Below are 15,968 nucleotides of genomic sequence, written 5' to 3' on the forward strand. Positions count from 1 at the left end.
ATAGAGGCAGATATATGAAATATGAGCTACCTATTCCTTATTTATTTTACAACAATTGCTATATTGATTCTCATTAAAAGCTACGTAACCAAAAAATTTTTGTAAGAATAAGCATTTCATTTATCCCTTAGATAGTTAGATAAGTGAGTCTTGTTACTTTATGTCATAAAATCATCTCCATCATTTTATTTATTATCATTTTGTCAACCATGTAGCATTTTTTAAAATTTAAATACATGAAAGAAAATTCGCAAGAAAACAATGAATTACCAAGTAAATACTTTTTTTAGAAGTGAATATTGTTATTCTCAAATTAATAATGTCATTTTTTATTAGACGTTATTTTTAAACTATTCTTAATGAATAGTTTATCTTATCTTATCAACCAAAAAAGTTATTTAACAGATATATTCAAGGCAGGCCTTAAATAAATGGGTTAGAGGTTAGTTACGGACTGAAACCCAATCGGCCTGTCAGTTTTGAAGGTAAGGGGTAAATGCGTAATAAGAGAACAAAAGTGTGGTTCCTTTTGTCTTTTTACAACAGAGCAAAAACCCTAATTCATATTATTCCCATTATATAAATCAGAAGCATGCCTTCACTTCACAGCGAATTGGAGAACAGTAGAGCACTCTTCGTTTGTTTACGCTTCGTACGTTCTTTGAACTTCGAATCCCTTGAATCGTTTTCTTATCTTTGTTTCAAAATTTCCTTATATTTATTGGTATCGTTTGCCTCTTGAGATGCCTATTATTCAAGGGCCATGGATTATGGGTTATTTCCTCATCAATGATAGAAAAGAGGCATAGATCTACCGCAGCGAAGTTGAGTCGCTTCGCCTTTGTTTTGGCCCCAGGCGCAGTGAATTATACAGCTGCAAAATCGTTACACCTAAAAATTTTTCCTTTTTTTTGTTTTTAAATTGATTTTCCTTTTTGTGTTGCTTGGATTAAATGCTTGTGTTTTTTTTATTAAGAATTGTGCGGATCCTATGATGGCATGGAATCTTTGAGACCTGATTTTAAAATTTGATGACAGCTATAAGCATATTCGCTGAGGATCAAGTTCAACCTTTACTAGTTTTTTTTTCCCTTCCCGTTTAATTTATTTTGTTCTTTCTTTCATTTTGGTCAAATGTATTTTTCCGAAGAGAATAATGCGAGTGCATTTAAATGATGAAATAAGCACTGGGCTCTGAGCAGTAAATATACTGCTTAATTTGATGCACATTGCTAGCCTAGAAAGCTATGTCTGATATCTTCATTCATTCTCCTAATTCCTAAAATCGTTTTTTATATCTTCATTAATTCACGAAGTGAAAGTCTTTGGATAGTGTTTGTTTGATTGTTGACCAAAAACAGAAATATGCAATTTAAGCTCCACATTCAAGCTTTCTAAAATCTAATTGAATAAGTTAATTATAATCAGAATTGAATCATTTAGAATTAAATAATGGAAAAAAAGTAAGATTTGAAATTGGAATATTACCGACTATGGGCGATGTTTCCTTGATAATCTGTGTACTAAGTAATGCTTGAGATTGAAAAATGAAAGAGATTCGACATTTGTTTCTTTTCACTTTCCAGAATTCATAATAAACCTTCATGTATAAAATAAATGACACAAATTATGAAATTAAATGAATCTAAAGAATTAATCATAACTAATTCAATTTTATTTTAAGTGTCAAGCCTCATAGAGTTTAAACTTTAAACTTATGAAAGGACAAATGTCTAACCAGAAAAGAGGAAGGAGATAAAAGTACTTTTAACCATATTAAATGTATATTAAAGATTCATCGTTTGTATAGAATATATATTATAAATAATAAATAATATATATTAAAATCGAGATAAATAACTTATGTATTTATTTATACATAAATTTATAATCAGTAATTTAGTGATTGAATTTTTATGTCATGTGCATAGAATAAGTTTATTTAAGTGTTATTAAGTCGTTAATACAAAATTGTCAGTAGAACATTATATAAATATTTAAAAATTAAATTATTTTTACTAAGAAAAAAATCTTTCCTAGAAACAAGTCAGATTTAAAAGACTTAACTATTAAGCGTATAACAGTTTATAGATTAAGTTGTTCATATACAAAAAATTCGGACGATGAATACCTAGCCTACTGTATTTTAAGGTTTTGCCATTTTACCAATCCTCCTTTTCGTATAGTACAAGCTAGATAAGTAGATATTAAGCTTTGGCAATGTTGTGTGCTTAAAAATTTCCCTCTTTGTGTTGTGTAAATTTTCCTTGATACTTAAATATACTTTACTTGTACACCCAAAAAAGTTGAGTGAAAAATGAAATTAAAAAAAAATCGTTAATACTAAGTTTCTTTTGTGAATAACTTTGAATTCTGTGAAATGCCTTAAACTCAAGGATGGTACTGAAGCGTTTAAGACAATGCATGTTGCCAAGAAACAAGCGACTTCAACAAATATTCTTTCTAGACACAACAAAATTGTTATTGCCAAAGTCAATTTCACCCATTGAATTTGCAATTGTTATCCATTTAATCGCATCTACTGAAAGCATTCATCCCCGCCCCAAGAGACTACAAAGTGTACATGAGATTTTCTTCAGTTAATGAAGCAAATAGAAAGCTGAAGACCCTCCTGGCAACTTTTATGCCAAATACATAAAATCTAGTCAACGTTGCTCCAGTAATTTGTGCTGCACTGACGCATTCAAAATTGTTGCATATATTCGATTTGGTATGGCAACCATAAGCTCTACCGAAATGTGATAAGGCCTGGTTATTGGTTCTTGTTGGGGTCAAAATCTAACATATGTCACCGCACTGGAGATGAGAAGAAAATTACAACAAAGTACACAAAGAACCCAGCAATAAGTATTCCCCCATAGATGTAAGTTTGAGAAGAGTGCACGGGATACTTGTACTCAATTTTGCAACATCTCATATTATCCTTCTCAGAGGCCAGAACATGGTCAACATATCTGCAATCACAATTATAAGTATTTATTACAATAGCACCATTTTATTTATAAAAAGGCAAACACTACGAAATAAGTATATATGCCTTTTTTTTCTCGGCATAAAAGAAATACAGGGTAACTTACTGTTGGGTGAACATGGTACTCTGCAGAATATCTGAACTGTTCAAGAAGGCATCTTGTAGTCGATGATCATATAACAATGAAGACATATCAACAAGCTGTTCCTCAAGGCCCTGGTAGATGCATACAAACAACAATGTTCATAAAAACAACCATAAGTCAGGTCAAGAACTGCAATCAAAGTTTAGCTTACATCGAGATATTTTTCCAAGCGATCAACTAATTCATGAGGAAAGGGTTCTGGCAAATTTGTTGTTTTCTTGTAGAACTTCTCCAACCATAGTTCAGTGGTTGATTTCTCCTTCTTTCCCTTCACTGGTTCACCAAGGGGAGTTTTCAGATACTCTGCTGCAAAAGCTTGGACAGTCTGTACGGAATTGACATGGATTTATATAAATCAAGCACTTGTATTTATATAATTTAAATGAAGCATGAATAAATTTTGATTGATAAAATCAAATGAAAGCATGAATACCTCTGATGTCTCCCGAATTCTACGGAGTACAGAATCCACACGTGCATATATTGAGTTCCTCTGTTAAAGAACAAAAATCCAATTAGAGAATAGTTCTTAGCAAATAAAACTCAATATGGCACATGAAGAGCGCATTTACTAAGGCAACATCATGGAGCATTTGACTGATGCGAGATGTATTTGAGAATGGTCCAAAGGGATGACAACCAGCAGCCCAAAGCCAATTCACAACAGGTCTTTCATGTACATGAGAGGCCTTCTCATATGGGGCACTTAAACCACCCACAACTGAGGCAAGGCCAGCAAGTATATGCCGTTGTGCCTGAGATGGAAGAGCATGCCTTTTCTGGGTCTCCGAAACATAACTGTCAAACAAGACAATGAAAACTGATGTGAAGTTTCGCAAGACAATCAATAATTGGAAGACCAGGGTAAATAAAACTGGAGATTGAAGTAGGTTTTATGACTCATAAGGGCAGTGCATACGCTGTTCCATTCTCAGAAACTTATTCAGTTAGATATTGTTTTAAAAATTAAATCACAATGGATGAGCAATATATCTTCGCAGAAGGTAAACTTAAACATTAAATAACAAAGTTAAAATTGACAATTTATTTTAAGACAGCAGAAGCCATCTTACATTATCACTGGTATTTAAATTGACACAAGGAAACCCAAGGGAAAAAGAGTTAGAAGTTGTACATAGCAACATCAGATGGTTTCACAAGATTACAAATAATATATTAAGGTGACAATTTATCCCTTTCTCCTATCTTCTAAAATGTCCAGATAGTTAGTATATATCTCCAACTTCAAGTACAGAAATCCACATATCATATTCACTCACCTTAAAGGGATCTTATCATTTTGATGCTCAAGCACAATTACAACATCATTGCTTGTCCATACCATACTTTCATCATCCATCATAAGGTCTCGATCCACGTCTGCCAATGATAGCACAAAGCTAACCCAAAAAAAAAAAAGAAAGAAAGAAAGAAAGAAAGAAGAAAAGGCAGTCAATATATAACAACTGTGACTTGGTTAAGCAAATAAATAATAGAGCTCCTGAAACCCCATCCTTGACTATTTCCCTTTTTACTAGGCCAGTCATTCTTGACATTTTCAGGATATTCATATATTCCATTCAATTTGCAAACCAAAATGAAGTCTAGGAAAGCCAACTTCATAAAACCTATAGTTAATCACTGGCTGCCAATTTACCAACATTATCTTGTTCATGAAAAATCCCAGGGATCAAAGTTTAATTAGTAATAAGAAAGAAGTTGGAAATAGATAAAGGTGATCATTTAAACTTGTGTTGTGTCCGTAGACGTATTAATAAATATAGACAATAACATGCATTTATGCAAGAAAGAATGGTGTACACGCACACAGGAATTACTCGGGTTCCATAAGTTGGTTGCAGATCCCCGAGTTTCTTTACTTTCTTCTTCCTTTTCTTGCTATATTTTGAGTCATAGGAAGCCCAGAGAGGTTTATGCTTAAGAATAGAATCGGTAGACACTTCAGATTCATCCATCCAATTTTGGCGGAGGAAATATTTACTTGATAGAGATGGGTCAGCCACTTCAAGCAATCCAGCAGCAAGCACATCAGCAGAGCGTTCCATCTCCTGCACATCAGCAGAAAGTTTCATTTAGCATCTTTCAAGATGGATACATATTTAATTATTTGAATAATGAATCCTGCCAGTTCCTCAGAAGATCATTCAGGCTACAAAATAATTGAGCAATAGTGCATCTCCTAAGCACTCAATGTTCTCTATTTAGTCAAAGAAGGTGCAAAGCGTATTCATTATTCAAAACCTAAACATATGTAGAGACCTCTCAAGTAATTACCCCACAAAAGGAAGTAACCATGTTGCCGATAAGATTATGAGTAAATTAACAATGATAGATTAAAAAAACTATTCAGGACCCACTTCTTTTAAAAGTGCACCATCCAGGTAAGTCTTCGTATGAACATGGAAACGACCATCATTCTTGGTTTCCTGCAGGGAATGGCCGCGCATAGCTTTTGAAACAGCAATTGCAAGCTTCTCATGGCGATGTAGTGAATGTACACCTCCAATAACTACTGCTTCTTGACCATCATGGAGCATTTTCTTCACCTGAAACCAAGGAAAAGTATAAAATAATGACATGCTGATCCTGCCTAGCTGAACTAAATCTCAGTTCTAGAGAACAGCAGCAGGCACTTCTCCAAAATCCATGATAACCAAAATTAGTAGTTCACTTGGAAGAAAATGAAATAACAAACCTCTGCCTCAATTGCATCAATGTTAATACTGTAATTATGGCCCCTTTCCATAATGTTGTACCGATTATGATTTTGCAAGACAATTATTGGTATAAGCAATCTTGAAGTAAGATCAACAGTTTCAAACCTGAATATATCAATAAGAACATGATGAGATTGTAGAATAATATACATAAGTCAATTAAATATTCATTTCAAGTGCTCTTAAAAGTATTCTGATGGTAGTCAAAGAAAAGCTGAAACTGGTAACAATGTATCCCTAGGAGAAAATGAAGGGAAAACTGAAATTTACAGGTTTGGTCAAGTAACATAAGAAAATTTTTAGATCATATAATTCTAGAAGGCCTTATTCTAAAGGGCTTTGCTGAAATTGGTTTGCTATAGAGTCCAATGGATGGCAGTAGCCAACTTGACTTATTAGGTGATTTCTTACTTCTTGTTATATGCTTACATGATACCACAAATACCTTACATCAGGTGCTATAACATGCTCCACTGTGGTTGATATCAAAGAAGCAAGCTGCCCGAGAAAGATATCATTGCTGGATTGATAAACTGTGGTCATACCACCTGGTCGAATCACATTTCGTAATCTTGGCAGAGTTCTAGAACTGACACTTCCCTCTTCAGCTTCAATCTTACCGTAAGTGCATGGGCCTGCTGAAAGGTCGATCACTACAAATCTGAACACACAAACACAAAAAAGGGTCATGCTAGCATACATACATCAGCTACCATGATTACTTTTAGGATATAAACATGCACTGCAACCAGTTTATGCTGGTAAAAACCTCCATGGCTAATAAAAACACACTTTGGAAGGGGAACCTGAAGTTCAACAGTAAATAAGGTTACTTGTACATACCTTCCAGACCCCAACCAAACTTGAGTTGCTCCCCCACCATCATAGCGATAACGATAAATATAATCACCTTCTTGTTTTTTCATATCTTCATCATTAAGCTCCGGAAGTTTGCCATACATTAAACTATCAAGATCCCTTTCTTTATTCCTAGGATCCATTCTCACCTTCAATATATTTTAAATTAGCAATTGAATAAAAATAAATTTAACTTCCACAATGTAGTGGAACATAAATACTGAACAAGAAGGAAATATGAAGAACTTAAGCATTCATTTGTTCATAATTAGATCATTGGTAGTTAGCTAGGGAAAAATAAACTTTTCTATTACTTCACATGTTACAACATACAAAGCTTGCATTCTTCTTTTTGCAAAAGGTACTCAATATTGATTATACCTTATCAAAGTTCACAACAAATATGGCATTTGGCACCGGTCTGTCCATATCTATGACCGAAGATCCCCCATTATCCATGTCAAATATATAGGAGTACAGCTTTTGAAATATTGGCTCCACGGATGTTGCTTCAACTTCAAATAGAGGTACCTCCCTTCCAAATTCACTCTGGAAGTAGAAAACAAATTTTAGAACCATCTCTATTGAAAAAATAAATAGTACAGATAAAAATTTCTTAAAACCATGCGAAACGGCAGAAAGTGGCAAGTAAAGCTTCAGTTACCTCTCTAGCTTTTCCTGCAGGAATCATAGCCTCTTTCAGAGCTTTCTCAAGTGCTATCAATTCAGGCTGCCCAGCCTAGAGTTAAAAGCTAGCATTAATAAGAGAGCACGCAAAAAAAAATAGTAAGAGTATGAGGCAGAGTGAAGGTTAGCTTACAGGAAATGCATTATAGACCAAATGATGCTCAATATCAAGAAGCTCCCCAGTCTCGAGACAAGAGGGTCTGTGAGAGGGGAAACTCGTTCTCAGAAATTGCTCCAGATTATGAATGTCGATAGTGTATCTATATCCTCCATCTCCACTGAAACCGATGAGAACCACATTCACTTCCAACGGAACCTGAAACGGAACCTACACGAACCACAACAACAGTATACAAACAAAATCAAACTTAGGTCTAGGAGTGGAAATCGAATTGGAATTGAAATTGGAAATGAGGAGAAGAGAAGGAGGTGACCTCGGCTCTGGAATGGAGCATGCGGCGAACATCGGATCGGACGGAATCGCGGACGTCGTGGAAGGCGCCGTGGTGCCACTGTGGGTGGCCGGTACCTCTCTTGAAGGCCTGTGGTGCCGAGTCGGACTGAGTCAGATGATGACTCAGTAGGGCGAATAGGAGGAGGATCCGAGGAAGCACCATGGGATAGTAAGCAAAGCTCAGATCAAATTATAATTTATACATAGAAATGGAAATTGGTGCTTACAGCAACAAACACTGGAGCTTGTTAAAGTTAGAGTGAGAGAACACAACAAAAAGAAGCTCACTCTGTGTGTGTGGTTTGGACGTTTGGTTAGGTCGTCGTTGAGACTTGAGGCAACAACTCAAGAAACAAGTCCACCCGCCGGTACCGTACAACATTCACTCTCGGAGTCTTGAGTTCTATTTTTCTTTCTTTAGAATACCGATAATGTCCTAATGGGCTAGACCAAGCAAATGCGGCCCTTACCAAAAGTGACGAGAAGTCGAAAACCATGCCCATGGCCCATTGGATCATCAAAAGAAACATTTATCCGTTTTTACTTTTGACTAACTTGCCAACCAAACAAATAGTAAGGAAAGAAATCTGCATAAATTTAATTCAAGCTCAGCACAATTAACAAAAAGGATAGGCTTATTTGGACAAAAAGGATGGATGGTGTTTATACCATTAAAACTGAATATCAATGTGTCGAAAAAAAAAAAGAATGTGCTGACATTAGGGGTAAAAATAAGTTAGGCCAGGTTAAGTTTTATTCTTAACAAGTCTGACCTGTTATGTAGTTAATTGGCCTGGACTTGACTTGCAGTTTGTTATAGACTTTTTTCAAAGTACTAAGCCTGACCTGGCTTGTAGCTTGTTAAAAGGCTTAATAATTTTTTTTTACAAAAATAAAAATATTATTTTAAAAAATTATTTTTTAATAAAATATTTATAAGTAATATATCATATTTAATATTTACAAAAACTTTTTAACTTTTAAAGTATTTAAAATATACAAAAATATTTATAATAAATTATAATAAATTTAAAATATCTAATAATTATAATAATAATAAAATAATTTATATATTTAATTATGTTTTAACAGGCCAATAAGGCTAATTAGCGAGCCTGAACCTGGCCTATTAACATATTAAGACTTTTACAAAGGTTTACGCCTATGCCTATTTTATAACAAGCCAGGCCAAATACAGGCCAGACTGCAGGCTCCTAACAGGTCGTCTGGCCTATTTCTATCCCTAGCTGACATGAACCAAGCATCTTCAAGTGTTAAGTATGGGAAGCTGTGGAAAGAAGTACGGGGGATGCAAGTTTCTCAAAAAATAAAGATGTTTTTATGGAAGGCTTGCCATAATATAATTGCCGTCAATGCAAATCTCTATAAAAAGAAACTAAGTATCCTTTGTGCAGGATTTGTGGAGAAAAAAAAAGAGACAGTGGAACATGCTATCTTGTTATGCAACTGGACAAGAGCAGCTTAGTTCGGGGCCCAGGTACAGTGTTTACCCACATATGACTCAGTAAAATCTTTTGTAGAATGGTTAAGGAAAAACATTCAAAAAATTAGGGAAGAGGGGAAAAAGATGCAAGACGAGTTAACAAGTAGGCTGGGATTTCTATGTTGGTCAGTGTAGAAGAGCAGAAATCAATGTGTTCCAAAATATAGGAATTATCCAAAATCAACAATTATCAGAGCAGCTATCTCAGCATCAGAATTCAAGAGGGCTAAAGATGAAGTTCAGAGTATACACAATAACAGCGCAAGAGAGAGAAGCAGAAGAGTAACCTGGATAGCACCTCCCAAGGATTGGTTGAAAATTAACACTGATGTACCTTTTTACAGCCAGCAGGAAGAGCAGTAATCGCAGATGTTGTAAGGGATTGGAAGGGGTCAGTGATAACTGGTTCAGCAACAAAAATCATAGCCAATTCCAGTTTGTCAGCCGAGGCCTATGCTTTTAGGGAGGCATTAATTATGGCACAAAATCTGTAATTCGGCAAATCAATAATTGAAATAGATTGTCAAGCTCTTACTTTAAAATCGAAAAGTTCAATAGGAGAAATTGATGCAATTATCAGAGATATCCAGAAATTGATAACAGAAGTTTCAGAAACAAGGATAACATGGGATCCAAGAGAAGGAAACAAATTAGCACATACAGTGGCTAAATTGGCAGATGGAGAAGGACTTAATCGATCGTGGACATGTGATCCTCCGCAACAATTAAAGAACATCATCCAAGAAGAGGAAAGAGCAACTATCTTAGTGTTTGAGGGATCTGGTTGTTGAGTTCCTTGCTAGACACCCCAGGTTTCAATACTACCTGATCTAATGTGGTTGGGTAGTCAAGGAAACCAGGAATGGAGCGTTGAACCGAGAAAGCAGGAATCTGCATAGTGGAGGTGTGCATCAGGGTACCATAGGATGCGGAGAGGAGGGAGGCGAGCCTTGCGATGTTACTGGCGGTGAAGGCGCCGAGACTGATCCATGGAGAGAGCCATAGTCGAACAGTTCGTTGCGGTAGGGAGTGGTGCTTTAAGTTTGTAGTCGTAGGGAGGCAAATCATCATTCACCAACGAAAATCGTGCTCAGGTGATGGTAGGGGAGGGAAGTGCTGTTTTTGAATCGCAGCCTGAAGCCGGGTCGGTTGAAGCTTTTGTGGTAGTTGGGTCTGGGCCAGGTTGTTGGTCCGTCCTTAAGGAGAAAGAAAAGAGTAAGAAATAAATAAATAAATAGAAGTGAAAGCTCGAACTATTGGGAAGCATTAGAGGATATTTGCGGTCTGATCCTTAACTTTGACCCTTTGAAGATGACGGAATTGCAGCAGTCTTAGAGGCAGCGCAGGAGTTTGAAGTGGAAGCTTTGGTAGTTAGCTTGAAACATGTTTTTTCTATCAATGCTTGAAACATGTTTGTTTATCGCCGTTTCTCCTTTTCCTTTTTTCTTTGTGTCCTGGTGTTTTTTTATATTGTGGGTTGGGCAGGGCCTAGCCTATGACATGGACAAAAAAAAAATTAATTCAAGCGATGTGACGAATACATTACTGTATTTTAAGAGTAAATCATATCAACAAACTGAATAGTTTCAATTTTACATGAATATTCTAAATATAAATAGGTTATATAAATGTCTCGTTTGCATATTTATATAAATCGAAGTTAATTGATACGATTTACATTTGTTTAATATAAATCAAATTAATTGGATTCGAATTAGTAGGTGCACTAGTAAATCGAATTCAGTAGTTTCGATTTACTATGAAAATTCGTTTTAGTGAAGTAGCCTATAGTAAATCGAATCAATGAACTTCGATTTAAGGCCCTGGTAAATGGAATCAAGATGCTTCGATTTATAGCCTATGATAAATCAAATTGAGTAGTTTCAATTTATAGAAAATGTGGTGCTAGAGTAAATCAAATGTAATAGATTCGATTTACTAGTTGTGTCCCTATATATATAATTTGAATTCAATTATATTGAATTATATTTCACAACCTCCTCCACCCGCAAACCTTACCCAAGAGAGAAAAGTTACGCAATAACTGGGTCCTATCAGTGCTAACCAATAGCTTATAATACTTGAATGCCTTGATGCACAGTGGGAACGACAAAAAAAAGTCGGTGCAAATACCATGATGACTCGTCAACCTGGCCTCCAAGTCGCATTTCAGTACTGCAATACTACCTGGCAGCACACCTAGTTCCCATCTTGGCAACTCATTGTAGGCATCTTCTCAATCCCCATAAATCTATGCAACGGCCTTTGCTTAGCCAACCAAACCCTCGTGTAAGTCGGTATAAAGCCAAAATGTGTCTCTATCGCATTCTGTAGTACCTTGATGGACACAGCCGCATCAGCTCTGATCAGAGGAAGGATGAAAGCAGATATCACATGATAATCAAGTTTCTTGTGGTCACTGGAGACCGACGTGGCAAGAGATACATGAGGTCTGTTATACCGTCTGATCTCCCAAATACCATTTTGCTGGCAAAAAGTAATTCGAATCAACCATCGGCAACTGTTTTCAAACTCCTTACATTTTTCATAGTATTTGACATGTTCTGATTCCGACACTTTGTACTTAATCCCATGGTGGATATAAATCTTCACACATAAGACGATTTTTGCTTTATTCTGAAACTACTGACCAAGTTAAATATCCTGTAAATTTTTTACCCCAAATCTGGATTCTACATCCAGGGACCCCTGCAGTCTCATGGCCTCTAAGTCTAAAGTCGAAAAGTCTCATCCCGAGCTCGATGCTCTACCAGCACCAACAGGAATACTCCTCCCTATATTATCATCGCTATCATCATCAATCATGGCGGGCTCCACATCATCGTCAATCCACATTATATCTTTCACGACATCTAGTTCTCCAACTCTCCAGAAATCGGGATGACAACCTCTCCAAAAATCGTGATCATAACAAGAGTATTCACATTATCACTTATTTCTCCATTGTCATCACGGTTTAGATCAACTGCGAAAGATGGAGATGCCACAAAAATTGTCGCAAATGCCATTACAGGCATAGATAAAGACACAACAACAGGGGTCGAACTAGAGGCGACTGCCATTGCCACTAATTGATAATTCTGATTCGATCTTATTGAACTAGAGACCACATCTCCAAGTTTGGTCAATAGTTCATGGGTTCTCAATTCGAAAAACTGACGATGACAGTGAAATAAAACTTACAAATCATCATCATTGTCTATTACAAAGGAATCGTACTTCACCCCATCGCGAACAATAGAAATTGAAATTCTATAAAATAACTTTTCTACCTGTTTCATTCCATGCAGCCTAAATTTCTAGAGTATAGTATTTTAAAACTCAACAAAACTCGTAGAATGTTTGATAAAGAGACTCAATAGATTCTTATTAGTAAATTTTATTCTCTCGCATTTTTTTCAGAATCGTCTCTTTGTAGTGCATTAGAACTAAAAAACTATCTTCATTAGCCATTGTGAATTCCACTCTATTGAACACTTCATGTTCTTATCCTATTTATTTAGTATATACTCCTTAGTAAATCGAATTAAATAAATTCGATTTAATTAAACTGCATGTCTGTACTAGTTTGATTCGATTTACCGTGGTCTATCAAATGCTGTAAATCGAAATAAGTTGTTTTGATTTAATATATGTAACGCTTTTTCTTAGTAAATCGAACCTAATGAATTCGATTTACATTGATTTGTTGTTACACTAGTTAATTCAAATCATATGGATTCGATTTTTATGGAGTCAATTTAAATCGAACTAAATTGTTTCGATTTATATAATTTTATAGCCAAAACAAGACATGCATATAAATTTATTGCATTTAGAATATTCATGTAAAATTAAAATCCATTCAATTTGTTTATGTGATTTATCCATCTTTTATTGCTAGAAAGAGTTTAAGTGTATATATTACTTAACATATACCAGAAGCTTATATTATATACGTATGTAAGTTAAAAAAATATAATTAATATGTATTTTGAGGTCACATGATAAAATTATTAATTAAAAAATATTTATAAAAAGAGATATAAAATTTAAAATTTCAATAAATTTATTGTATATTTATTAAAATAAATTATTTAAAATTTTTTAATATTAACAACCTTAACTTGCACTCACAGGATACATTATAGCTAAACCTAAGTTAAAATAATAAGGTGAATTAATTAAAAATTTCAAATCAAAATATCTAAGTGAGTGAATATTAAACTCTTCTTCATTTGTCTTTATTTCACATTTACATGGACATGCACGTCTGCAGCGTCATGCAAATATTCATTGGCTGTTCATGGTGTCTAAGGGTGGAAATAAATCAAGCAATTTATCAAGAATTTACAATTTAGGCAGTATTTAATTTGGTCTTACTTAACCTATTATAAAATAGATCTAAACTTATGTTATTATAAAAGTCTTAATATATTAGTAGATAAAATCTAAATTCATTAATTAGTCTTATTAGTCTATTAAAATTGCCTGAATTTATTAAAATATAAATAAATATACAAATAATTTTTTGTTATTATCAAAGTTATTAGATAATTTAAATCTATTATATTTTATTATAAATACTTTTATATATTTTAAATATTTTAAAAATTTTTGTAGACATTAAATTTGACATATTACATATACTTAATTTTAATTAAAAAAATATCAAACTTTTTAACAATCTTCTAAATTATGTCAGACTTAATAACAAGTCATACCTATAACAAACTACAGACACTAAACAATTACATTACATGACATACACCTGTTTTTACTTTTTACCCTTAAATTGGTGTTAATGTAAAGAGTCTCGCTAGGGAGACAATGAAGTATCTATACAATATGTATAATTGGTTGTTTATTTGGTCCAATATATATTAATAATGTAAATTAAACATCATTATCCATAACTTCTAGTTGCTTCTTGTGATATCTACCTCCAATTTACCCAAAATTTTTTCACATTAACCCTTCATCACCCACCTGTTCTGTTTCTTCGCGACGTGTAACCTCCGTTCCTGCCGACCGGAACTGTCGCGCTCCGCCTCCTTGCGCCAACGCCCTCGCTGGAAGAACCTCCTTCACTCCTCACGCGGTCGAACATCCGTGACCTGCAACTGTCAGTGTCGCCGACGTGAGTTGCAGCCCCGAACCCCGCGCTCGCATCATCCCAGCGCTGCTGCATGCCTGGGTCTTGTTGAATTACTTGAAAAATAAACATCCGCGAAAACTGAGAAATTGAACATCCAAAATCATACAAAACGAATATCCAATGTGAACGTGTATAAATCATAATCAACAATCATCGTCTACAACTAAACACCCAAGAATAACCATCCACGTTCACAGAGAAAGTGAACCTCCGGCGACAGGAAGAAGGCACAAACCGACTGCAATGGAAGCGCTGGACGTCCGGGTTGCTGCGGTGCTGCGAGCTCGACTCGCACAATATGCGCGTCCTCCCTACATACGGTGGCCTGTGCGGACGACGGCGCCATTCGGAAGAGTGTCGGCGCAATGTCCGACGACGACTGGTAACTGTGGCGACACTATACCGATTTTTGCTTCGAGAAGAGAGTGAGAGAAGAGTTTACAACATATTGAGAGAGGAAAATAATTCTAATTTGATTCTGACGAAAATAATAATTTAATCCAAATTTTAAATGAAAAACTACTTAAAATTAATTAATTGCCATAACTAACGAAAATCATGATTTGATTTAAATTTTAAATTGAAAACTACTCAAAATTAATTAATTGTCTCTAATTTAATTCTAATTTTAATTTAACCCCATTGTACATATTGTATAAAACATACATTGGCTCCTCATACTAATGTGAATTGATCATGTGAATTGAAAAGGTGCAAACTTCACTTGACATTTTAAAAATATAGGATAAAATATATTATTAAATTACTAAATTAAAACAAAAAATTGAATTAATGGTTGAATTAATAACCAAAAATAATAAATTTTAATAATCCCCTAACATCTCTCTTTAAAATTAGGTAGCATTTTCACCTGGCCGAAGTGATCTTGTCTTTTCCGTTGAGCCAAAGCAAAATGTTAAATTTCCACCCAAAGATGATTTATTACGCATGCAAAATTAGCTTAACTTGTCAAATAATTTGGAACTCAATTAACATACTGGTGGATTTACCTACACAGTCTAAATCGGTCATAAAAAGTCTAAATCCAGATTTTAAGACTTACAAAGGTTAGAAAAGGGAGTGGCCACAATCAAATGCTTGTTACATTCTTTTTTACCTTTCTTTTCTTTTGTCATTTTCATGGACAAAATTCTAATAACATGTTATGACTTTTAACAATTTGGAGCCTGATGAATGATTCTCAACCTTATAATGCAGGTAGCAATGGCACATGTATATCGTGGTATGCTGCCAAAAACTGGTACAAGACAACATGTGTGTGTAATTTACATTACAATGATGACACCAGTTGGAGTCAGTGATCGAGTGCGCTTCGAAGTGAGAGTGGTGGGTCTAGCACTGTGCCTTTGGATATAAGATCGTGGTTCAAGAATAAAACAATAACAGATATATCATCATGAAAATGGCGTCG

At 34.8% G+C, this 15,968-nt stretch overlaps 2 protein-coding genes and 2 non-coding genes across 4 annotated transcripts in view; 2 read left to right on the forward strand and 2 right to left on the reverse strand.

Moving 5' to 3' along the window:
- Nucleotides 1–987: 987 nt before the first annotated feature.
- On the forward strand, nucleotides 988–1,061 carry LOC127742558 (small nucleolar RNA R66). The gene has a single exon (XR_008003900.1). It is a non-coding gene; the product is annotated as a small nucleolar RNA R66 (small nucleolar RNA).
- A 107-nt stretch (nucleotides 1,062–1,168) lies between these two features.
- LOC127742576 (small nucleolar RNA snoR118) lies at nucleotides 1,169–1,258 on the forward strand. Its single transcript, XR_008003924.1, has one exon. It is a non-coding gene; the product is annotated as a small nucleolar RNA snoR118 (small nucleolar RNA).
- Nucleotides 1,259–2,446: 1,188 nt separating this feature from the next.
- On the reverse strand, nucleotides 2,447–8,268 carry LOC107462800 (uncharacterized). The gene is made up of 15 exons (XM_016081470.3): nucleotides 7,855–8,268; nucleotides 7,554–7,748; nucleotides 7,398–7,472; nucleotides 7,115–7,282; nucleotides 6,719–6,882; nucleotides 6,321–6,536; nucleotides 5,854–5,980; nucleotides 5,516–5,704; nucleotides 4,965–5,206; nucleotides 4,418–4,537; nucleotides 3,710–3,935; nucleotides 3,571–3,630; nucleotides 3,289–3,462; nucleotides 3,099–3,208; nucleotides 2,447–2,975 (listed from the first exon to the last, which is right to left on the reverse strand). Exons 1-15 carry the CDS (start codon nucleotides 8,035–8,037, stop codon nucleotides 2,810–2,812), a joined length of 2,415 nt encoding a protein of 804 aa, XP_015936956.1. The 5' UTR covers nucleotides 8,038–8,268; the 3' UTR covers nucleotides 2,447–2,809.
- A 7,334-nt stretch (nucleotides 8,269–15,602) lies between these two features.
- LOC107462810 (probable protein phosphatase 2C 42) overlaps nucleotides 15,603–15,968 on the reverse strand; it is a gene marked incomplete in the record, with an annotated part of 4,058 nt that continues 3,692 nt past the window's right edge. The window contains 1 exon segment of the mRNA XM_016081481.3: nucleotides 15,603–15,968. Within this exon segment, the coding sequence (XP_015936967.1) occupies nucleotides 15,852–15,968 (117 nt within the window).

Source organism: Arachis duranensis, chromosome 1 (genome assembly GCF_000817695.3).
Source record: "Arachis duranensis cultivar V14167 chromosome 1, aradu.V14167.gnm2.J7QH, whole genome shotgun sequence".
Lineage (NCBI taxonomy): Eukaryota > Viridiplantae > Streptophyta > Magnoliopsida > Fabales > Fabaceae > Arachis > Arachis duranensis.